This window comes from Plecotus auritus (assembly GCF_963455305.1).
Source record: "Plecotus auritus genome assembly, chromosome: 8".
In the NCBI taxonomy this organism is placed as follows: Eukaryota; Metazoa; Chordata; class Mammalia; order Chiroptera; family Vespertilionidae; genus Plecotus; species Plecotus auritus.
In genome coordinates, this window is record NC_137782.1 from 7,471,869 (window position 1) to 7,497,553 (window position 25,685).

Below are 25,685 nucleotides of genomic sequence, written 5' to 3' on the forward strand. Positions count from 1 at the left end.
TTTCCTCAGGCTCCTTTGTAATGCAGCCCACCCATCCCTCCCCCTTTCCCAAGCACCCTCAGCTCTGCTTCTGGACACTATAGATTAGTCTGCATTGTCTAGAGTTTTTTATAAATGGAATCATTCATAATACTCTGTCTACTTTTTCCACTTTCAATATTTTCAGGTTCATTCATGTTGCATGTATCAGTATGTTTATTTTATTGCATTATTTATTATTCATTCACTTGTTGATGGACATTGGGGGTGTTTCCAGGTTTTTATGGTCACAAAGAAAGCCACTGTGAACATGCATGTGAAAAGGGGGACTCGCCTTAGGTAAATAAAAAGAGCCCCCGTGCACTTGGCTTTGGACTTTAGATCTGGAGACTCAGAGGACGTCCCCACGGCTTGCTTCTGCTCAGCTTTGCACCCAGTGAGTCCTGCTCAGCCGCATAACCACATCTGTGGCTCTCACTGGCTCAGGGGTGGGGGCCGGCAGGTAGGACAGCCGCCCGCTGCCCAGATCACATACCAATCCCCTTCGCATCCCCAGCAGGGACATTTCCTTAGTAACCCAGACAAGATCCCAGCAAGTAAGACCAAAGGCCGGGGGTTGTGTGCGCAGCTCCACGTGCTCGCCGTGGCCAGGAGGATGGGGTGCTTTCACCCCAGGCCTGGCTCCGGGGTCTGCCTCCGTCTCTGAAGACAGCCAGCCCTACAGAAGTCCCCCCGGAACAGACTGCAGGCGTGGCTATGGGAGAAGAGGAAGACAGGGATGATGGAAGGACAGTATGACAGATTCAGTAACAGAAACTACTAGGTACAATGCCAGACAGCTGACAGACTTACCTCATCCGTCCTCATGAAATTCCACAAAGTGCATTTCCTCCGATGTGACATTTCCAAGAAGGAGACCGAGGGGAGAAAAACGTACTTGCCAGGAATGCGCAGAGAGCACGGGCAGTGAGGGGTTTGCCCTGACGGACCTCTAGCACCAGCGCACGCCTCCCTCCTCCAGGCCTGTGGTCTGAGCTCCCATTGCTGCCTCCTCTGCCATCAGGGCGGGGAGAGGTGAGTTTCTGCGCCTGCGAAAGGGCGAGGGGCAAACTGACCTTTGACTTCCTGCCGAAGTAGCACCAGGTGGCCGGTGGCTCTGTCTCCCCTGAGAACCTGCTTGGGAAATGCTGGCCAGGAGGGCAATGTGGCAGAGCGTGCGCCTGAGGTGAGATGCTGGGTATTTCCATACGTAAAATCTGGTGGCGCATTCAAATATATTAAAATATCTTGCACTGAAATTCTTAAACTTTTTTGAAGAAGTGGAAGCATATTTCATATCAGTATTCAAACAGCACAGGTGCCCATCCGTAGAGGATTGGATAAAAAAGCTGTGGTACATTTACACCATGGAGTATTACGCAGCAGTAAAAAAGGATCTCTTACCCTTTGAGACAGCATGGAGGGCCCTGGAGAGTAGGATGCTAAGTGAAATAAGCCAAGCAGAGAAAGACAAGTATCACATGATCTTGCTCATAGGTGGAATCTAATGAACAAAATAAACTGATGAACAAAACAGATCCAGAGACATAGAAGCATGGAACAGACTGACGAATCTCAGAGGGAAGGCCTGGGAGGGGTAGCGGTGGGAAGAGATCAACCAAAGAATTTATATGCATATATGCATAACCCACGTACACAGACTATAGGGTGGCCAAGGCCTGGGAAGGGGGGAGGCAGGTGCAGGATGGAGGGGGTCAGTGGGGAAAAAAGGGGGACATCTATAATCCTTTCACCAGTAAAGATAAATTTTTTAAAACAAAAATACCCCCCAAAAGTGTATTTTCAACAGCATACTAGGTACTCTCAAAGATACAAAAGTAAGTATAATCTAAATTAGGACACAGAGAAGAGACAGGAGATGGGGAATTCAAGGTGGAGAGAGAGAAATGGCACCGAATGATGGTCTTCATCGATGTGGCCGTTTCCCCACCAAAGCTCACAATCTGAAGGGCACCTGCGTTTATTTATAGCTGCTGAGGGCTGACTCTACCTGCTGGTAGACTGGCCGAGTTTAGGTAGAGCTTTCAGACCTCCTTTACCCTTGTTTCCTGTCCTCAGCTCTGTAGAAAAAAAAAAACTCATCTCTCCACATCCAAGAAACAACTCCCAAAATAAGCGCAGGCATCCGCCTGACCCGGGACACCACGTCCCCAGTTTTCTCTCCGGAGCCCGCAGATGTGCGCGTTGCTCTTGAACTCTGTCCACAAGCCACACAGCAAACGCAGGTCTCCCACTGGCTCCCCAGCTGAGCGCCTGCGCTTGGCCAGCTGCACGTGGGGGAGGAACGGCTGGAGGAGTCATTCGTAGTAACACACACACACCCACACACATACACACACACAAACAAACCAAAACCAGCCCTTGAGATTTAGTTAGCACAATTCACTTATCCTTCATTCAGAAGATGGAAATCCCCCCATACATTGAGAAACAGGTGAAAGCGCTTTGAACTTGAAGCAGTGAAGCCGCACGATTGCTGGGGACTCTGAATGAGCGGCCAGTTTCTCCCAGAGCCACAGAGGGTGAGAGTATTGCCCGTGGTCCCTGAGAAAACATGGCAGACTAGGAAGCATACAGACCCAGGAGCCAGAGCTAGGTCCCAATATAACGGTCGGGCCCTAGCCGAGTCTGGGGCCTCTGAGTGCACACGTTCTCATTGGGTTAATCCACTTGTCAGCTGGGACTTCCTGACCCCTGGGGAATCAGATAAAGTTCCTGTAAACGCACGTCTAAGCCTTCCCACAACCTTCGGGAATTCTTGGGGATCACTGTCCCTTAACCTGTTATTCCTCTGTGTCTGTTACGCAAGCTGTGTTCCCACTTCCCCGTATGAGATCACAAGTGAAACTCTGCCTCTCTCCAGCGTCCCCCAAAGAATCCACTCCCTCCGGCATGGCTAGTGACTTCACTGAAGGTCTGGGCTTGGCAGGGAGTGGGGGGGTGGGGGGGCACACGGTTTTCTTCTCTCCAGAAACCTCTATCGTACTTCTCTCTCTTTTTTTTTCCACTCCTGACACTTGCTTCCAGATCCTTTCATGGAAATGACAAATAATTTTCCCTCCTGCTCTGCAGAGAAATTTCGCTCTTCTGTTCTTGTTCCAAACCTTCCCGTTCAAATACATCAAGATGCTGGCAGAACATTCCAGTGGTCTCCTCGGAAGACAGTCAACGTCATACATAGAAAAAGAAGTTTTCCATTATCTTTTAAAAACCGTTCTAATAATACCAACCTTGCTCCTTTCTAAGATCTGAGTTTTAGCGATAAGGGATGTAAAATACTTTGCACATAGTAAATGCATAGCAAACTATGATGATGATGACTCTGTATTAGGTAGCCAGTGTTTGCAGTAACTGGACTTCTGTGAGTATCACTTCTCATAATTGTCGTTCATTATTTCTGCAGTCACATTTTAACGTCTGTTTTCCCATTCGGCCATCAGTTCTCTGAAGCAGAAACTCTTTGTTGTTTATCCCTGTGCCACCAATGCCTTGGACGGTGCCTGGCTCACATATTTAGCTCTTTATCCCATTAGTGAATAGATGATTGAGTGAACAGAGATAGGTGTGGAGTGTTTTTCTCTTTCCTTAGAATTAGTGACTTACAGGAAGGAGTGACAGGGCAGATGAGGGAGAGTGAACGCACGTAGATGTTCTCGGGATGTCGTGCGCTGCCTAGGGGTAAGTTACAGACCAGTCCAGAAAAACTTCTTTTACCCATCATTTCTTTGAAATATCTGGGGTCCCCCACCCTAATATTTTCCCACGGCAGATAATTTGACGTTTAGCGGCCTGTCACCTAATAATCTCACTTTAATGTTGCAGCAGTCCCTGAACAGGAAAACGTGCTGTAATGAAGCTTATAGGGTAACCTTAGGACTGGATCTCGTTCCTGTCCTGTGGAGTTGCCGGGGTGTGCAGTGACAGCATATTTCCAGGCACAGACACCGGGTTTGCCTCTGTGGCCTGAGACAAAGAAATAGATTTCAGACAGCAGCAAGGGAAGGCGCCTGGGAAGGCTGGGTGCGGCCCGCCTGCCCCTGCCCAACAACCTCCTGTTTTAGCCACGTGGCTCCAGTTGAGGAATTAATTTGAAGAAAAGATTCCGTGGCAAAAATAAAAATCAGAAAGATATAAAGTTTAATTTTAGATACATATGAATAACTTTGTAGTAGAAGTATGTCCTATGCAATATTTGAGACCTACTGAGAGTAAAAAATGTATGTATTTTTTTATTGGTTACCTCTGGCAATCTTACATGCTAGGCCAGGGGTGGGCAAACTTTTTGACTCGAGGGCCACAATGGGTTCTTAAACTGGACCAGAGGGCTGGAACAAAAGCATGGATGGAGTGTTTGTGTGAACTAATATAAATTCAAAGTAAAGGAGCGGAGGGGAGAGCAAGAGAACCCTCCGCTCTTTCGGTTCCGCGGGCCGGATAGAACAGCCGAACGGGCCGGATCCGGCCCGCGGGCCGTAGTTTGCCCACGGCTGTCTAGGCACTTTGAGAATGTGGGATGGGTGAGCATCATATATGAAGAAGAGAATAAAGGCATTATAAATCAAGTTGAATATTTTCCAGTTGACTTTATCATTATCATTATTATCAATTAGTACAGCTCTTAAAAATTCATTGCGTTACTTCATTGCTCTGTCTCATGTTCCAACACACTGTCATTCTACTTGCCAACCATACGAGGCATCTCTACCTGGGCCTAACTTTTAAGGGGTACTGTTCACATCAAGGCACTAAGATGTGCATAAGAAACTAGCCTCCTTCTCATCTCTATCTCTGCCACCTTTCATTACATCGTACAGGGTTTTACCCACCCCCAAAGACTATTTCCGATGACCTTACCAATTCTGGAACTTACTTTTCAATTAAAACTTGAAATCGTTGGGGAAATAGTGTTCAATATACAGTGTTAACTTTACTTGCAGCAAAAACACCTAGCAAATATCTATGCCAGGGAGTTGGGAAGTCTGGTTCTGTGCCCTCACATGGAGCATGCTCAGAAACTCCAATGATGGAGTACTGTAGCTGTACCTTCATGTTGGCTGTTAGCACTGATAAAAGTTATAATCAGAAGAGAGCAAAACCACATGAAATTCCAAAATGTCACTTTCCCTAATTAGTGTTTTCATACTGCACATATGTGTGCATGCCCTATTTATCATTTATCTCCATGGATTAGATATTTCAGTTCTAAAATCTGTAGGAGACAGACATTTTTCAAATAAATTATATATGAGTCATAATGAATATGAATACGTTTACGCAGGCAAAACATTTAAAAATGTGCATCCTATCCCATCGGTTTCATAGGACGCGGTTGTCACCAGATGGAGAATTAAATTGCTTTCCATAGCCATTGTGTCATGGATCTTAAGAGTGACAGATAAGGAGAGAATAATGAAAGATTGTACACACGGAACTAAATTCCAGATTCTAAGTCCACTAGGCTGGACTGAGAGAGGATGGAGTCAGTTTTGTAAAGGGGTCAATATTCTGTCATTTTGGGCTTCATTTAAATATTTTGAACTTCTGGGTATTAAAAGATATTTGCCCACATGTCCTTGGTCTACTCAAAATTGTGCATTTACAATAAGAGTGACATCATGAGCTTTTGACAAATGTTCATAGCACATTTTAGCCAAAAACGTAATGAATCAAGCAAGTTGAGTATAGGTCCTGTTTGAAAATAGTGATGGAAAATTCAGTAGTGAATTTTGAAAAATTAAAAATAGCCTGACTCTAGAAATGATGAGATCTAGGGAATGGTTCTCTACTTGTTCCTTGTATAATTGGATCTCCCAACTCTGTCATACACCCTCAGCTTTCTCAAAAGGCATAAGGTGCCACCAGCCAACACATCTCGTCTTCTGTGGCTCAGGAAGAAATCTGCTCCATTCAAAACTAGAGAGAGTAAAAATTAATTTGTATTCATTTTTAAACAGCTGTATTATGAAAATATTAGTATTCAAAGGATATTTGCCTACTTTGAAAATATTCAGAGTTATCCAAAATTGGCCATTTGAGGCTTTACTGAAAGGACTGTACATTTTTATGAATATAAAGACTATTTCAATCATCAAAGAAAGCACTAGGTAACTTTTATTAGGGAGATTGAGTTAAATTGTACCTATGGAAATTGTTATCTAAGTTCACATTCACAAACTGCATACAGTTTAAAATTTAAAATAACATGTAAGTGTGCAAATTATTTTGTGAAATGATCATGAAACTTCACCTAAAGTCAAATTTTAATTACTTCCAAGGATGGTATATTCTTTTTAATTACATCTCCCCAATTTTTTTAATTTCTTTATTGATTAAGGTATTACATATGTGTCCTTATTCCCCCTTTACCCCCCACCTCCCATTCATGCCCCCACCCCCCTGTTGTCTGTGTCCATTGATTAGGCTTACATGCATGCATATAAGTCCTTTGGTTGATCTCTCGCCCTTACCCCCACCCTCCCCTACCTTCCCTGAGGTTTGACGTTCTGATTGATGTTTCTCTATCTCTGGATCTATTTTTGTTGATCAGTTTATGCTGTTCATTATATTCCACAAATAAGTGAGATCATGTGATATTTATCTTTCTCTCCCTGGCTTATTTCACTTAGCATAATGCTCTCCATCTCCTTAAATATATATTTGAAGCTATAAGAGTAAAAGTGAATGATTTCTCTCATTTGATTTCTAAGTCGTTTATTTTAGCAACAATGGAGCCATCTCCATCACGGTCCTCCCGCTTACAGGATATACAGCCAAAGGCTGGCTGCTTAGAGTGGAAGCCCTCCAGTTTGGGGGAATAGCTCTCTGTCTGTGCGGTCCACTGCCGGCCCTTCCAGGCCCAAACTTCCAAAACATTTTAGTCTCTCCCCAGCTCTAATTTATCCTGTGTACTTCCTGTCAGGTTAATATTCTGTAATTACTGTTGGCATTATCTAACCCCTGTGCACAGAAATCTGCCAACGAACATTGTTGAGACGGTGCATGCATTCAATGAAACTGACAGTCTTAGGATTGATAAGACACCCCTCAAAAAATTTAATGAAGTATTTTATGACTATAATTGTGATAACGGTTATAAAAGTAAATTATGAGGGTGTTAGGAAAGCAGATAACTAGAATGGATTAGGAAAATTAGGGAAGGCTGCCCTGGGGGAGTGATGCTAAGGGGAGCTGGCCGGGTTCGGGGCTGAGAGGTTTGGGATATTATTCATGGGGAACAGAAAAGAGAATATTCCAGGCGAAGGAATCAGCAGACGTGTGTCACTAGAGTGCAGGGGGTGAACAGAGAGCTGATGAACCTGGGAGCCAGATTGCTCAGGACCTGCAAAGCTCTAGTAAGGATTTTGGACTTTCAATTAAAGGCAGTGGGAAGTCCCCCCTGCATTACTTCCATTCTGTAAAATGCAACATAGATTATGACAGGGGCCATTGAACACAGCAAGCATGGCTGCTAAACTAGCTCAGGTTGTTAGCGTGGGTAGCTAGATATCAATAAGGAAGAAAGCAAAGGGAATCGGATATTGTTTCACCAGGAAGCTACTGCTTCGCACACCTCGGGGATCACAGCATTGGCCTGCCAAGGATTAACACCTCTCTCCCTTCCCTGCTCTGGTATGGGGTGGGGGTGGTGAGGAGCAGGGGGAGGTAAGAGCATGCCAATAGATATCCAAATGGTGCAGGGGGAGGTGCTTGACTATAGAGGCTTGTCAGTCTATCTAGCCTGGGGAAAGAGATTGGTTGGAAGGTGGGCCCATCAGAAGCCCACGAAAGCTTGGGAAGGTGATTGGCTATTTTGAAAAAGCTCCTGCGATAATCTAATCCCAGGGAACGCACGCAGCCATGTGGGTGTAGCAGCCACTGGGGCCTTCAGCACACCCATGGACTCCACAGGACTGAGCTTTCATAGGAAACAGAAACTCGGGACATGGGCCTTTGTTTTGTCCTTGATGAAGACAAGATTGATTTTTCCCGTGGCGGGATGGATGGAAATGGGAAATTGAAAACCCGGGGCAGTTTCCATTTCCCCCCAAATAAATCTTGCCACACCACACTCTCCCACACGTGGGTCCATGGAACGCCTTTCTCATGGTCCCGTGAAAGAGCCTCATTCCCACTGGCAGCATTGCCATTACAAGCTGCAGTAATAGAAGCACACCGTCTAGCCCAAGGAAGGCACACACAGCGCAGGCTCCGCCAGTGAGGAGGATCAAAACTTAAACAACGTAGTGTTTTGATTTCTTTCAAAACAAGGTATTCATACTGGTGGTTTGCCGTTCAAAACACATAGTTTACTAAGAACTCAGAAGGCCAAGTCAACCAGGCTAAGCCTGAACTCGCTTTAGAGTTGAGTCATCACCTCTCGCTCCTGGTCTCTCTTACTGCACTTTGGCCTCTTTACCCTGTGCTCCTATCTGCTGTCCTGACCTGATGAACCCCTTCCCTGTCGGGGACGAGTCCTCTATGTCTGTGAGAGGAGAGCATTTGACAGTAAGAAATGCTGATCTGATAGGTGCGCTCTCCCCTGCCCTCCCCGTATATCTAGAGCCCAGTGAGAGTTACCAGTCCTGGGAGGGCCTGGTTGTGAGCGCCCAGAGCCAGGGACCCAGACATTCATGGAGGTTTTGAGTGGAAAGCTATGCTAGAGAAAGTTTCCGTAATTAGCTTGAACTTTTAAAACTAAAATGCACCTGATTCTGATGCTGTGTGATTAGGATAAAAGCAGGCCCTATCTATTCTGTATAATAAAACCCTAATATGCAAATCGACCAAACGGCGGAATGACTGGTCGCTATGACATGCACTGACCACCAGGGGGGCAGATGCTCAATGCAGGAGCTGCCCCCAGCCCTCTGGCCCCAACTGGTGGCAGCAGTGTGGGGCAGAGCCAGTGAGCAGGCGGCACCAGGCCAGCCAAGGCAGGTGCCAGCAGGAGCCCCCCCTGATAGCCCTGCCAGTCACCCCACAGATCAGCCCTGATCGCTGGCCAGGCCTAGGGACCCTACCCATGCACAAATTTCATGCACCAGGCCTCTAGTATATATATAAAAGGCTAAGTGACCGACCCTATAGCTGTCCAACTGACCAGCTGGCCAGTACATATGATGCACACTGGCAATTTAAAAATAAATGTTGACTCCCACATGCGTGATACATATAAAGCTCTCGCTGGCACCAACCACATGCTTGTGTTTCGATCTGTCATTGACAATCGTGAATTTGGTTGACACTTCTATTATAGAGAAAGGTCGAATAGCAATATTAAAATATTTCTTCTAATTAATTTCCTTTCAATGTGCACAAATCCGTGCACCAGGCCACTAGTATTAAAAATAAACACATTTGCCATGTATAAGGGACATATTTTAAAATGAAAAATTACCTTTTTATTCTTTTTGTTTGGAGTTGAGAGGTCCAGTTCTCTTTCTGTCCTTCACTATTATAAATAGTCTTTCCCTACATACCTCCATAATCCTAAAGTTTGAATGAGCAAAGGCACACCAACTTTAGAAGACTCTGTTGTTTCAAGGGCTCATTAGCTTGGAGAACAATATCTCAAGTTTAAAACATTTCCAGGCATATGGTGCCACCGGACAATGACTTGCTTGCTTCAAAGAACTTCCGTGGACCATTGTGATTATGACAATCACTTGAGAACTCCAAGGCTCTAATTCTTCATCCCCCCTTTCATCCCTGACACCCCATATTCTTGAAAGGAGTTCTTTAGAGTTTTTACAGTAGTGGGACTGGCTCACAGAAATCGATCTATGAAACCAAATAGACGAATAGTGGCAAGGATCTGTAGAGGCACTATGGTAGACCAAAAAACATCTCTTAGCCAAGACCCAGGAAATTTATATTCTGACTAGAGGCCCAGTGCACGAAATTCATGCAAGGGGCTGGGCCCTCACAGCTGCAGCAGTTTGCCTTGGCCCTAGCAGCCCCGGATTTGTCTGGAAGGTCATCCAGAAGGACGACTAGAAGGACGTCTGGAAGGTTGTTCGGCTGTCCGGTCTAATTAGCATATTACGCTTTTATTGTTATGGATCCTGGCCTTGCTACTTCGCTGTGCCGCCTTGGACCTACCCCTTGATTCCTGAGTGTCATTGTTCTCACCAAGAGACACCACCAGGTTGGGAACCGGTAGCACAGACACATATTGCCAAATAGGAAAGTAATGATGAGGACCTTCTAGTTCTGCCTCCTTTACTTACACGCGATCGTTGTTTGCCCCTGAAATGTTATGCAGGCTCTGGTTTTTATTTGAAGTGGCCTGACTTTATGTAACCGTAAAGAGACAGGACTGGTTCACGCGTCAAGCCTAGTAATGTAACAGCTCAGAGCTGAAAAGGACGGCTTTGTATTCTATGAGCTCAAAGGGTAACTGTTGGTCACATATTGTAAACTTCCTAAGTCCCAGCATCCCTTTCAACAGCTTTGTGGAGCTTTTAAAAAACAGTTTTTAGCAGTTATTTCTCTCAGGGCCTAATCATTTCCAGGTAGTAGTTTAGGCTAATTAAGTCTTTGAAGTCACTAAGATGCTATTAAATGCACCATTGCTCTGGTGCCTTGAATATGACAGAGAAAGGGAGGGTGTGTCTGTGTGCCCAGCACCATCAGGAAATGGCCCGAGTGCCCCTCGGCAAAAGCCTTTGTTAAGAAAGAACTGTTTGTTCAGCCTGGGACACTGAGCCTGCTGCTATCACCCTGCGCTGTGTTCTCATGAGGCCCAGGGACACTGCTTCCATAAATGCAGACAGTGAAGCATGAGTCTGGAACACTGGCTTCCAGTCTCCTCAGATTCACAGAATGGACACATAGGCTGCATCGCAAGAGAGACTTCTACAATCTCAAGAGAGTGTTCGCTGCGCTGTCAATACTGTTTGTCTGACGATGCTTTGTTTAAGTGCTACAGTTCTTTGTGTCACTGTGACTACTTCTAGTGGTGCGTCTGTGAAGTTGGGGTAGTTTGAAGTATAGGCATCATGAGTCAGAAGCACAGTGTGTGTGTGTGTGTGTGTGTATATTATTTGTTCCATTTACAAGCATTAACTTGGGGCATTGTGATTCAAAAATTAGCTTTGTTTTCTGGGCAGGTCGTTTTCTACATAATTGTATTGTATATCACTTTATCCTTTATATTATTGTAAGAATAATATAGCAATAAAAGCATGTGATGTTTTAAATGGGTTAATGTAATTCATTGTGGTACTGGCGTTTGGGGTTGTAAAGTTTACAGTAGCAGGCACCGCATTTCCATATCCTTTGGTTAGCTATATACTCTTGATTTAGAATAATACATCTATTATAAGCAGAGTATTGTCTCAACCAGATGATTATTGATATGTGGTAGATTGGGGTTCTAATGATTGTTCTATTGTGATAGATGTATGACCTCATATTTTAATAAATGAAAATATTATTTTTTTAAAATACTTTTGTTTTAAAATTACACTTGACATACAATATTATATTAGTTTCAAGTACACAACCCCGTGATTAGACATTTATATAACTTACAAAGTGATCACCCCAATAAATCTAGTACCCATCTGACACCATACATAGTTATTATAGTATTATTACCTATGTTCCCTATGGTGTACTTGACATCCTCATGACTATTCTATAACTACCAATTTGTTATAAATCCCTTCACCTTTTTCACCCAGCCCCACAACCCCCTTTTTATCTGGCAACTGTCAAATGTTCCTATATCTTTGCATCTATTTCTGTTCTGCTTGTTCATGTATTTTGTTTTTAGATTCCACATATATGTGAAATCATCTGGCATTTGCTTTCTCTCTCTGACTTGCCTTACTCAGCACAATACCCTCTAGGTCCATCCATGTTGTTGCAGAGGCAAGATTTCCATCTGTTTTATGGCTGAATCGTATTACAGTTTATATATGCATCACTTCTTTATCCATTCATGTTTTGATGGACACTTAGGTTGCTTCCATATGTGGGCATCCTTAGAGGGAGGCATTATTCTCTCTACCTCATCAGCCTTGGTTTCCTCATCTGAAAAACAGAGTAATATAAAATCGCCTATCTCAGAGTTAGGGTAAGAAATAAGTAGGATACTTTATGTAAAATGCTTAGTTCAGAGCCTACCCACACTTGGTAAGCACTGGGTTAATGGTAACTGTTATTGTGGCTCTTACCAATGAATGAATCTCTCAGTCCCTTCCCGCTACATTACCCAGGCATCCATGCCTCTGCCTCAGCAGGGTGGGTCAGACGGCCTGAAAGGTTCAAGGCTGGAAAAGAAGGCTCCTTCCCGCCAGCTATTCTTCCCCATCAAATTCTTGGCAGCCACCAACTTAGAACCATGGCTCTCTCAAGAAACAGAGGCTTCTTCTGGTCATTCCTTAATTTCAGACAAAAAATCTCTTCAGTCGAAGGGACATAATGAAGAGCCTGCTAATTCATAGAAAACAGATCCAGAGGCAAGAAATAAGGGCTGCCTCTGTTTCTTCTCTTTCTACTCTGTCCTCCTGTCACGCCAGTCCACACTTGTCTCGGGAAAGGACCCTGATGTGCAAAATGCTATTGTTTGTCCCTTGTGGCTGCTCGTCCACTCTGCCTGCTGCTTTTCCAGGTGGCCTATTTCATCTTGGCATGTGCATGCATTAACTCCATACACTTGGCTGTGCTCGCACTGATCGCAATCATCAGAATCCCTACAAAGTCATTGCTGATTTCTACGTGGTTGTATATAATATTAGCCTTAGATATTCTCCATAGAGAGAGTGTGAGTGAGAAAAGGGGAAAAAATAGCATGATATTAATTAATATTTAGCTCTAGGTTGACCTCTATTCTACTTTTTACTGACACAGTAAACTAGATTGAAAAGTGGTTAAATTTAGATTTCCTTCAGTCCTCATTTTAAATGAGAACAATCTAGAATTCTTTACCCTTTAAAAGTATTTTGGCAATCTAGAATTCTTTACCCTTTAAAAGTATTTGTTTTCTGGCACAAATAAATTTTCAGCGACATCTAGAAGAATTAGTAGGGAAAGAAGATTTTTTATTAAATTTAGTAAATGTCCCCTATGATCTTTTCATAGACTGCATTTGGACCCTTCTGTCATCTTACACCTTGTTATGGGTTCTGAATCCATGAATACATCATAACAGCCATGTTGATACCTTGGCACCTACCTACCTTAGCCCTCTTCCACCATTTGCTCTCCCATCTCTCTCATCTCAAAAGACAGTTTCCTCATGTGGCCTCTGGAGCCACCAACGCTGACCTCCCGGGAAGCACTCAAGAGCCATGGTATTTCCTTTTCCCAGTCAATGAACATTGCCATGTCCTCACACTGTTTATCACAAGCAGGCATTAAAGAGAAAGCAACTAAATTAATTGCTCTAAGGTGACGTTTCCAATTCTCTCAGAGAAATTTGCATTTTAAGGGCATAAAATTAATTTTTCTAGCTTTTTTGAGGTAGAATTGACAAATAAAATTGTAATATATTGGAAGTGTACAACATACTAGTAAATGTTTTAATATACCTATACATTGTGAAATAATTCTCACAATCAAGTCACAGTTACCTTTTTTAAGTTGATTTGAGAGAGGGAAACATTGGTTTGTTCCACTTATTTATGCATTCATTGGTTGCTTCTTGTATGTGCCCTGACCCGGGATCGAACCCACAACCTTGGTGTACAGGGATGATGCTCTAATCAACTGAGCTACCCAGCCAGGCCTAATTGTTTAATTTTTTTTTATTTTTGGTGAAAACTTAAGATTTATTCTCTTAGCAAATTTCCAGTTTAGAATACAGTATTATTAACTACAGCCACCCCGCTGTACTTTAATTAGATCCTCAGAACTTTTTCATCATAGCTCTGCCTGGTTTTTATTTCTCAAGCTAAGAACTGTCTGTTTTGATGGTTTGAATCAAATTCCCCAATGCACATAGAAATGAAGACAATGAATAAAAGAGCTGAGCTTAGGAAAGAAAATGAAGCACAAGAAGGGAAGGCTGGATCAGAGAGAGGGGATAAAATAGAAAGAGGAGAGAGGGAAGAAATGAGGGGGGAATGCAGAGAAAGAAGAAAATGAGGGGGGAATGCAGAGAGAGAAGAAAATGAGGGGAATGCAGAGATAGAAGAAATGAGGGGGGAATGCAGAGAAAGAAGAAAATGAGGGGGGAATGCAGAGAGAGAAGAAAATGAGGGGGGAATGCAGAAAGAGAAGAAAATGAGGGGGGAATGCAGAGAGAAGAAAATGAGGGGGGAATGCAGAGAGAGAAGAAAATGAGGGGGGAATGCAGAGAGAGAAGAAAATGAGGGGGGAATGCAGAGAGAGAAGAAAATGAGGGGGGAATGCAGAGAGAGAAGAAAATGAGGGGGGGAATGCAGAGATAGAAGAAATGAGGGGGGAATGCAGAGAGAGAAGAAAATGGTGGGGGGAATGCAGAGAGAGAAGAAATGAGGGGGGAATGCAGAGGTTATAGGCACCTTCTGACTCGCAGGCCCTGGCTGGGTAGCTCAGTTGGTTTGAGCATCATCCTGATACACCAAGGTTGTGGGTTCAATCCCTGGTTGTGGGTTCAATCCCTTAGTGAAAGTGTGGCAATGCGTAACTCATTCTCTCCATCCTGCCTCGCTCCCCTGAGCATCTTCTCATGCTTATCTCATGCCTTAGCCCAATTCATTGTGTATATGTGTTGGCAGTGTCCTACCATCACTATCTGTAGGGAAAAAGAGCAGTTCCCATGAGTCTTACTTCACACGATGCCACTTTGGTCTTTCTTAAGAGGTGCTTGAGCCATTACTTACTTCTCCGAAGCTTGGTTCCCACGTTGGTAAAATGGAAATAATAATACCAGCATTATGGCGTTTTTATCAGAACATAATGAAAAACTTTCTGCATAGTACTTGGAACATAGTAAGCTTTTTTTCAAAATGGCAGTTGTTTTAAATTGTGGTAATTTTTCTTATCCTTATTATTATTATTTCTTCTCCAAGAAAATGTCACATTTTCTTGTTTTATCGCAGAAAACGGTATACATGCCTGCCTTTTCCTTTCCCACCTCTCCGAACTCAGCACTCCCTGACTCTAAAAAATGAAAAACATGGAAATATTAAAGCATGCAAGCCTCCCTGGCCTGCATCTTGATTCTCAATGCTCTGTCCTATACTTTTATTCTCACTCTCTTTCTCCCACTTCTCCTCGTGGAGGTCACACTCCTAGAAGCTGAGCTAACAATTAGCCCATGAGAGAACCTTCCAAGTGCCCGGAGGCATGCCAGCCATGGTTAAAGCACTGGATCTCCCCGATGAGAGCTGCGGTCTGACACATGAACGTTGAGTTTGTATATCTAGGCACCCTGGCTTCTACCACGTGAGGAGCCCATCACTGCCTTCTCCCATCAGCCCTGCTCCCCCTTGGCATCTGTCTTGCTTTCCTGGCTTTATGGGGCCACTCCCAGCCTTCATGGCCTCTCCCTGGGCAGTTGCTCTGTAGATGCACCCATTGGAACGGGTGGCCTTTCACTGAGCGTTGGTGCTGCTGTGAAATAAAGCTACCCTTGATTCTCACTAAATCTGGCCTCCTTCTCCTAAACCAGCCCACGCGAAGAACTAGAATTCCTTTACTTGTATAGGCATCCATGGACATTTTGGTGGCGTGAAGGTCTATACCTTTTATCAAATTATTAAAAGGGCCTATACCTTAAAAGAAACGGCAGGTTAGATAGCACTGCATTGCTTAATCAGCTAATACATTCTGTCTTGTCACAGCCTTGCACTGAGAAGCTAAATTTAACTCACTTGGAAAAAAATTGGAACCATGATCTTTTTGTTGTTGTTGTTGTTGTTGTTGTTGTTGTTGTTGTTGTTAATCCTCACCCCAGGCTATTTTTTCCATTGCTTTTTCAAAGAGAGAGTGGAAGCGGGGGAGAGAGTGGGGAAAAAGAGAGAGGACCATTGATGTGAGATAGACACATGGATTGATTTCCTCCCACACGCCCCCCAACCTAGAGACAGAGAGCAACCCAGGTGCATGCCCTTGACCAGAAATGGAACCCGAGACCCTTCGGTGGGACTCAGGCCGATGCTCTAACCACTGAGCACACCAACAGGAATTAGGACCTTTAAAGTTTACTAATCTATTTTACTTTTGTAAATGTGTGTGTGTATAGTATGATCTCAATGCAGTGAGATAAGTGGGGCTCAAAAATTCAATTACCAAGTTTGGAGTTGTATTATTGCAAGATTAGTGAAAAATAGTCTTCTAATTAGAGATGGGAAGGGACTTTGCATTTATTTGTTTTCATTTGTTAGATATGTAACAAGGAAAAAGACATAAACCTATGTGTATGAACATTGACATCTTACACTAAATCAAGAAAGTTCCAAATAATTGAAAGGCAGTCACTTCCTAACACCCTCCCCCAAAAGTTAAGAACTGGGCAATCCCAGCAGGAGGGCAGGGAAGACTCGCCATAGTTCGGCCTGACCAAGAGGGCCTCTACCCCAACATTACTGCTCTTGAGAAATACAGATGCAAGTACACATGTGTGTGCGCGCGTACACACACACACACACACACACACACACACACACACACACATTGTCCCAAAGGCACCTCATATCGGATAGAACATGATTCTCTAAAAAGACGTAGGTCCCAATGCAGTGCTGGAGGCAGCAGTACAGACCACCCCTCCTTATGGCCGTCGTCCCTGGGACCCTTGGGGTCCTTTTGATCAGGCTCTTTGGCAGGGTCCCCCGTCCTCCAGAGACATTCTTACACCTTGGAACTCACGTGACAGAATTCCAATTTTGATCATCTTCCTTCCAAGGGGCTCCGCTTTCCCCATGCCAAGTGGCTCCCACCTCGCTCTGCCGTCTTGAATGCCTTCCCAATAGTAAGGGGGGGGGGTGCCAGCCGCCCTTAAGGAGGAGCCCTGCCTCATACGCCCAATGAAACCAAACGAAACAAACCAAACCGGACGTCCTTAAACGTCGTGCACACACACTCACCCGGAACAGCAGGCTCCTTCCCGATGGGACAGTGCCCTGAGAGTACTTCTTCCCAGAGTGAAAATGGTTTTCTCCCTTTCAGTGGCATTTTCTATTTTTCAAAAGTTCACCTCGTTAGGTACCCATATTAAAGTATGTATATATTCCTGTGTATTCACATTCCCCAAAGAATTAATTACCTTCTCCTTTGGCTCAAAGTAGATGTGATAGTGTGTCTTACAAGCTAGAGAAACATATTACAAAGCAAAATACAAATTCCAACTTTAATGGACAGTTAAGTTCATGGTCAAATTCAATTAGTATCATATCTCCAGCTCAAACCTGGCTGGTGTCAGAAACACCTATGGTACTTTTATCTTTATTGTTGAGAGTATTACAGCTGCTCCCTCTCTTCTTCCCCCATGTCCCCCATCACCTGGTTTCCACCCCGCCCCAGGCCTTTGTGCTTGGCTCCAACCCCAGACTCAGTGCATCCGCTGTTTGCATTTTGATCCTTTCTCCAGGCTGGTGTGATGGCAGCCGCCGCCAACAGCTGCCGTGGCGGATACTGTCCAGGGAAGACCAGGTCCCTCACGCATCCAGCTGGTCATTACACTGGAACAGTGCGCTCATGCCCCTGGCCCCCCCAAACCAGGCCCAGGTTCCAAGAGCAGAAGATGACGTTCAAAGTAAAAGGCAAAGTCGGAAAGGTATCGCAGCCATTGATCCTGGAGGCAGCATCCTCCGGCTTCTGGGGCTCCTCTCAATCAAGGACGAGGAAGTGAAAGCAAATGCAATTACGGGAAAGAGCGCGGACCACTTTTTATTATATTGCCAAAGAGGACTAGGACTCGGATGTAAATCTGAGGAAGTCCTTCCAGGGGCCTCTTTGATGAGCAGAAATGGAGCGGGCATTTCCGTGGCGCCCGTAGATCAATCAGAGGAGGCGAGCCCCGGGGAGTGGGCAGCGTTGGCGATCGCTGACCCAGCATCTCCTTGTCACCCGCCGGGAGCAACACGGGCAACAGAAAGCCTGGGCGCGGTCTCGTCACCCTGCACACAAGGTCTGCGAGTCTCACGCTGTTTGCTGAAGTGCAGCGGCAGCAAAGCAGAGCCAGACGCCTCTAAAACACCTCTGTTCTCTCTCATCGATGTTTCTAACTCTCTGTTCCTCTCCCTTCCTCTCTGTAAAAAAATCAATAAAATATAAAAAAAAAAAATACTTTAAAACTCCGCTGGCCTTTGTGGACTGGCGCTGAGTGTGAATCAGTGTGCGCATTGTGTGATGATATGTGTCTGGGTTGACATAAATCTGGGTGCTGGGAATTATTTAATCACCATGGCTATTTCCAGGGTAACAGTGTTTTAAAACAGGAGGATCCACTCAGAAGCAAAGAGACATCGCTCAGGGGAATCAGAGAGCTTGGACCTTCCTCCCCGTTCTCCTGGGCCGAGTCACCAACGTCTACCAACTTCGTTACCAGCTTCAGAAGGATCTTATTTGTATTGAACAGTGGCAGCTGGAATATGATGACTGGTGATTAGAATCCATGCTGGCTTCAGAATTTTAAAATTAAAAGCAAAAAATAGAAAGGACTCCATTTCTGGCCCTGCCAGAGAATACAGTGTGTTTTATGGCCAGGCTACCTGCCTGAGTTCTTCAGCTATAACCTGGGAATAGTATCTCCCCTTCCTCCTTGCAAGGCTACAGGCAAATGCATGTGATAATCTGGGGGAATTCACAGAAATGTAAGACACCGCTGGGTTAAGCTTCTCCCTTTAAAATGTCTTCTGTGCCATGTCATAGAAATGTATGCTGTGGATGACGGTGGATTCGAGATGGGAAGGAAGTGGGAAGGAAGTGGCTCGAGGATGGGATATTTCAACGTGAACGTATTCTCCCTGTTCCAAAATACAACTCACATTTCTTCTAACAGCCCGTGACCTACATTTAGATTCATTCTTTGTATCTTGCAGATTCCCACGCTGTTCTACTCTGTCGTTTCATTCCTCCCCCATACGCGAGGGCAAAGAGGGGGACTCTCCCTGTCTAGCTTGCAGCCCTGTTTTAATGATGAGGCTGGGGCCAGGTAACAGGGAGCTCACCTCCTACCAACTCATTATCGCCGCGAGGGCCTCCGATTGTTTGCTGCTCTGTGTGAAATGCTGTGGGGAGGCGAAGGCTCAGGCCCTCTCTGCTCGTCCCTGTGACCTGCCAATCATCACGTGCTGTTGAATGTGTCCTAAATCTCTCAAATCAGTCCTTTAGCGTAAAACAGAATATTGTCACTCCCAAATCACAGAAGTGTCCAGCTAACTGGACCAGTCCCTTAATCATGTGCTCTGACTCCCTACCGTCCTGCCGGCCCAGTCTCTCCTGCACTCGTGACAGAAGTGCAGTAATCTTGACAGAATCTAAATCTGTACACATCAATCCCTACTCACACCTTGGATGGTTCCCGGCGCCCCAGAGCAAAGCTCTGACTGTCTGGACATGACAAAGGTTCTCTGGCTCACCTCTCCGGCATCTCCATGCATACTGCACCCTGCAATGCCAAGCTAGCTCCAATCACCAAATTCATCCCATACACTTTTCAAAGTGCTATGCTTTCTCCCGAGTCCGTCCTTCACTCTTTTCCACCTGGAAATTCCTATTCGGCCTTTAAAACTGTTCCAGAGTCACTTCTCCTTTGATGCCCTTTTCAGAGAAACTAGCACCCTCACCTTTTGAGCAGTCTTCCGCAAGTGGTTCTGTTCACTTTAGCCCAAGGTCAGTGGTCGGCAAACTGCGGCTCGCGAGCCACATGCGGCCCTTTGACCCCTTGAGTATGCCTCGTCCACAAAATACCACAGCCTGGGCGAGTCTATTTTGAAGAAGTGGCATTTGAAGAAGCTTAAGTTTAAAAAATGTGGCTCTCAAAAGAAATTTCAGTCGTTGTACTGTTGATATTTGGCTCTGTGGACTAATGAGTTTGCTGACCACTGCCCCAGGTAATCAGCCTCTCTCGCAGTCACATGCCTTTCTTGCTAATTCTACAGCTTTAATGACCTCATTGTGCATTTGTTGTTTATATGCGTTTGTGTCTTCCCCAACAGAGTGGAAGCACAGTGAGGGCGGGCGCTGTGAACTGATCACTGTGTTACACCCAGAGCTTTGTTTGGTGTCTGGAGTATAGAAGATATCAATAAAGGTTTGTTAAGCTCAGCGTTGAGGGCTGTGAAGGCTCAGAAGAGAGGCATGAACCCAGCCAATCACAGAATTAGGAGGGATTTCAGAGGAAGATCATCTGAATTGAGACCTGAAGGGTAACTGCAACTTAACTAAGCACAGAAAGAGGGCAACCAGCCCCAAAATAAATAATAGTAAACAGAATGGACAGAGACCCATATTGAGAAGGAGCAGGGTCCCTGGAAAGACGGCCACAACGATCAGCCGTGCCTTATGTTTCCCATGCCCAAGAATCAAAACACAGTGGGATCAGTATAAATGCATACGTGTATGTGTACATGAGAGGTGAGACTTTAATTTTTAAAAGTTTAATTAGATATAATAAAAAAAATCACCTCCATCAACCTATAAAATCCTTAAGATTTAGCCAAGCCCTCTGTCAGACTAAACAACATTTCCATTAACTTTCTCATTATTTTCTCTTTCCTCAAGTCAAATTTTAATTTTTTGTAGCTTTTTTCATTCTCTGTTTTAACTCTTAGTATTTTTTAAGATAGTCCGACTATATATAGTATGTTTATTTAAGTAGAGAGATGTGAGCCTAACCATCTTACATGAAGTTATGTACAGAAAAAACAGTGGCAAGTTCCAAACACTCAACTTAGAGGTGAACATTTAGAAAATCTCCTGTTTCTAAATGGAGGTCTTGGGCGCACAAGGGACAATTTGCAGCAGAATGTGGTAAAAGGCATACTGGTCTTGGAGCCCAAACATCTATGCCATTCACTTCACAAAGTTCATGAGACTCTCAATCTCCTCATTTGTTGAATGAGATGCATTATATCTGCTTGATATTCTTCATAGGAATTCCCAAAATTAGAATCTATATGCGTACAAGCGTATCACCTAACAGACTGGATAGGACTGTGTTTAGTTATCACACAAGATCATTTTCTGCTGTAGATATTTTTGTGTTAGAACATAAAAAATCAAGCAAATACAGCAACATTATATATGCAAAAATATGTACAGCAATTTAAGTTAGCGAAAGTGAAACTATACTTTCTAAATACACAGTGTTAGTTTGTCTCTGTGTTTGTGGCATACCCACGGCAAGTGTGTTTCTGTAGAAATGGCCATTGGCCTCATTAGCAGGAGGGTAATACCCACTGTACCCATTTTGTCTCGTAGAATGATTGAAGATAGTGGGAAAAGAGGAAATACCATGGCAGAAAGAAGACAGCTGTTTGCAGAGATGAGTAAGTACAGAATTTTTAAGGAAGACCCTACAATGTCCATTGAATATACATGAAATTCTGTGACTCCGGTCCTTTTATTTAAAATCCCAAATTTCTTTGCATGAAATGTAACTGGGAATTTTTGCCTTCGATAAGGGAAAAGTTAAATTAGTGAAACATCACAATGTGTTACTACACTCTATATTTTATATGAAGGAAGTTTCATGGATCTAAGTGTATATATACACACACATACACAACCCTTTAGGAACACTATTTAGTGTTGGCATTTAACAGATCCACTAAACTTTAAAGTCTGGGTTCATCTGTCTACACTGTGTAGGCACTGATAACATTCGTGAAATGAATCATTGAATGTCTCATCTACTGAACGATGGCTTATGTTTCTATGGGAAAGAGGACTCCTGTGTGATTACCAGACCACACTATACACTGTCATTTAGACTTCATGCAGTAGGGAAGGATCTGTCCCACAGACCGTCTCTAAGAAGATGAAAAGTTAAAAAGAGCCCACACGCCCAGCCAGCGTGGCTCAATAATTGAGCATCAAACTATAAACCAGGAGGTCATGGTTCGATTCCCGGTCAGGGCACATGCCTGGGTAGCGGGCTCAATCCTTAGTGTGGGGCATGCAGGAGGAAGCCGATCAATGATTCTCTCTCATCATTGATGTTTCTCTCTATCTTTCCCTTCATCTCTGAAATCAATAAAAAAAATTTTTTTTTAAAGAGCCCCCGGAAGGCAGCTGCTATAGAGCAAAACCAAGCCAAGACTGACTCCAGTGGAGAACCCATGAAATAGAGGCCATTGGTTTATGTATATATATATGGTTGTAGTCGGTAGTGTCTCCCTTGTAGACCATGTTTCCTATTCATAAGGAAGAACTTGACATTGGGAGGAAAGCACACATCTCAAATGAAATGTTATAAAGAGAAAAGTACAATTCTCTTATTGTCTTTTTATCTCTTTTTCCCCTGCATAAGGAATGAGGATGAACAGAAGTGAGTGGTAAGCCTTTTCCCTGAAAAGGCAGTAGACAAAAATTAAGTTTCTACTGAAGATTGAAACTGATTGGCAAGAATGAGGGTCACAGAAGATAAAAGAAAGTCCCAGATAATAAGATTCATATTTCCCTTTATCATTTCCCAATAATTGGGTGACACCAAGACAGTGTTGGAACTAACACAAAGGAAAGAAAATTAAAATTGATATGGGGAATCTCAATCATGCTCCTTGCTTTTTCCACTTTTAGAAACATGTCTGAAGTGCATGTGAGTGTTTCTGCCATGACCTTCCAATTTGCTAGGCCATGTTTGGTACTGTGTCTTCATTTCTGGCATGGCCGGTCACCTGGACTTATATGACCTTACTGATAAAAATCTAACAGAGCAAGGAACCTCATTACTGCCTGCCCATCTAAACAAAATATAAGGCAGCACAGATGTCCTTCCATATCACAGGTTCTTAGACTGAAAAGGCAAGAGCCAGGTACATCATGGGCCAGTGTTTTGACACAAAATTTTTAAAAATTTAATATTTAACATAAAAAAGAGTAAAGTCTTAGGGCAGTGGTCGGCAAACTCATTGGTCAACAGAGCCAAATATCAACAGTACAACGATTGAAATTTCTTTTGAGAGCCAAATTTTTTAAACTTAAACTTCTTCTAACGCCACTTCTTCAAAATAGACTCGCCCAGGCCATGGTATTTTGTGGAAGAGCCATACTCAAGGGGCCAAAGAACCGCATGTGGCTCACAAGCCACAGTTTGCCAACCACTGTCTTAGGGGAAATGTTTGAATTTGTTACAGTAAATGCTTTATTGGCAAACACACTGTAAGAATTATAAACGTGTGATTATTTAATGATTTTTAAAATACTTACCTAAGGTTAAGTACCTTATCCCTGGTGCAATACCTCGTACAGAAAAATGCATATGTCACACATGACTTTTGAGTTAAAGTTGTCCAACTCAAAGAAAAATCAGCATAAGTTTTATAGCCAAAGAAAGAGAGAGAGTTCTAAATTTTTCAAGTTAGGGAGACTTAGGAAAATTGTGCATTTATTTTCCAAATTGTAGCTTTATCTTTTATAGAAACTTCTTATGGTTGTCATGTGCTTTATTAAATCATATTCTGAGTTCTGATTAATGAGTAGTTTTAAAAGGCATACAAATATGCATCTTTCTTCCTTGAATATGCTAAATAATAGACTCAGAAGTTGGCCTAAAACAGGTAAACACCTCTGGTCTTAACAATCCATTAGTGAGCATCATGTTTATATCAACCCTAAGTAGGACATGTCCACAATAAGTAGGATTCTGCCGATAAAACAATTGGAGGAATTGATTTTGATAGGTAGACTATCGCACAAATGAGAAAGGTTGTCTCATTGAGAATGTGTTTAATAGTTGAAAAATATGTGGGTCACCTCAGCTCTATCAGCAGGACACCAAAGAAAGACAAAAAACTATTATCAGAGAAAACTAATAAGGAGATTGGAAAGTAACTACTTCCAATGTCTAGAGAAGGAGCTAACAAAGATGAGGAACTTGTACGTCTATCAACTAAGTAATAATTTTAAAAAACAGCAAGAGAAAATGCCTAAATAGTAGTGCCCATCACAAAAAAAGCCATGTCCCTGCCCAGGGTTCTGCTTTCCAGTATTTTCAAAGTCGTGTAGTCCTTGAACAACTACCAAACAGCGAGGTACTGTTCAATTCATGAACAAAAGATAGTCGTAACCCTAGACATTTCAACATGCTAAGAACAAGGATTGCTCTATTGACTTTACTTCCTTATTCATTTATTCAAATTCCATCTCTTTTTATAGAGGAATTAAGTCAGCTAATTTCCCTTTTTAATAAGGCTACTAGACTTAGCTCAGGAAAATATCATAGGCTAAAAATGGACCTTAATCTCAGCAAGGCACTAACAAAGTCTCTTAAGTTGTGCATGTGTTGGGGAAACATGAGCTGGATCACCATACAATTAGGAAGATTTACAGGTAGTGTTATGACCATGTCTAAAGGATAAGTAATGGGCAGTCAACCTGGAGGGTGTCCCCTAGAAGTACCAGAAGACACTTTCTGCGGCCCTGCCAGGCCCTTGGTTTTAAGCAATAATTTGGACACAGAAGACATTCAGCTACTCCCAGGTAGACTATGAATCTACAGATTTTCAAGAAGAGACTTCACATGTAAACTTGAATTAAGTGTATGAGGCAGAGACAGATACATTTATTTTAAGCAAGAGCCTGCACACCCTACATCAGATCAGGGATGGGTTTTTTGTTTGTTTTGGGTTGTGTTTTTTTTGGTCCCAGAACTCATTATGGATCTTGTGTTTGCCACTTACATTGTCTGTGCAAGGTAGTGTGCTGCTATATCTGAAAGGCTAATTTTCCTTGCTCACCACATCCCTATTAATATTGAGGCCTTACATCCTCAGCCAAGAAGAACATACACAAATAGACCTCCAGACCTCTTCCTGATTCTTAAATAAAACAGAGGGTCCATTAAGTCCACGTTGTGATGGGGCAGGTGAGCAGTCAGTGCACGCCTGTCCCTAAGTATCAGCTCTCCTTCCCTCATCCCGCTCCTGAAGGGGCGCACCTGTCCCACGTTGCCCTGGGACCTCCGTGGGAGGGAGGTGCAGAGGAGCCAGGGTTTCCCTGCTCAGAGGCCAAGATCTTGCTGGAACTAAGACATTGAACTGTGTGCGGCATCATCATCCTTTTCTACCGGGGGCTTAAATCATTATTCTTGAAAAACTTACACAAATAATCTATGTCCCTAATGACTTCTTCTAAAAGATGATTTACAGATATTGAGACTTTCCTGATGGTTGAGCCAAAGTCCACATCAATAAAACGACCCCCTCATCCAGGGGAAAAGGCAGATTTAGCATTCGGGTATTTCTGATCATTGCTCTGCCTGGTTATCCAGCATCCATGAGCCTCTCAGATGCAGAGGACCTGAAACTGGGAAGCCCCTGTGAAATGCCAGTGAGAAAATAATTTTTTTAAATATCAGAAAGGTTAGAAGTATGAGCTAAAAAAACAAAAGAAACTAAGTATGAAATCCTACCTGTAGCCCCCACCCCAAATAAGCATTTAAATTGAAAATAGAAAAAAAATCTGACTTAATATAAGTACATATGATTTTTTAAAATAGCTTCTTAATAAACTACAAGCTGCCAAAACTGGTTTCGCTCAGTGGA

General features: G+C 43.4%; 1 protein-coding gene across 29 annotated transcripts in view; it reads left to right on the forward strand.

The window, feature by feature from the left end:
- Positions 1-25,685, forward strand: part of DTNA (dystrobrevin alpha) — a 332,992-nt gene that overhangs the window by 192,155 nt on the left and 115,152 nt on the right. For all 29 annotated transcript variants that reach the window (XM_080683220.1, XM_080683222.1, XM_080683225.1 and 26 more), the window contains one exon: positions 21,400-21,467. In XM_080683220.1, coding sequence (XP_080539346.1) covers positions 21,401-21,467 — 67 coding nt within the window. In that variant the 5' untranslated portion in view covers position 21,400. The remainder of the gene's footprint in view (positions 1-21,399; positions 21,468-25,685) is intronic.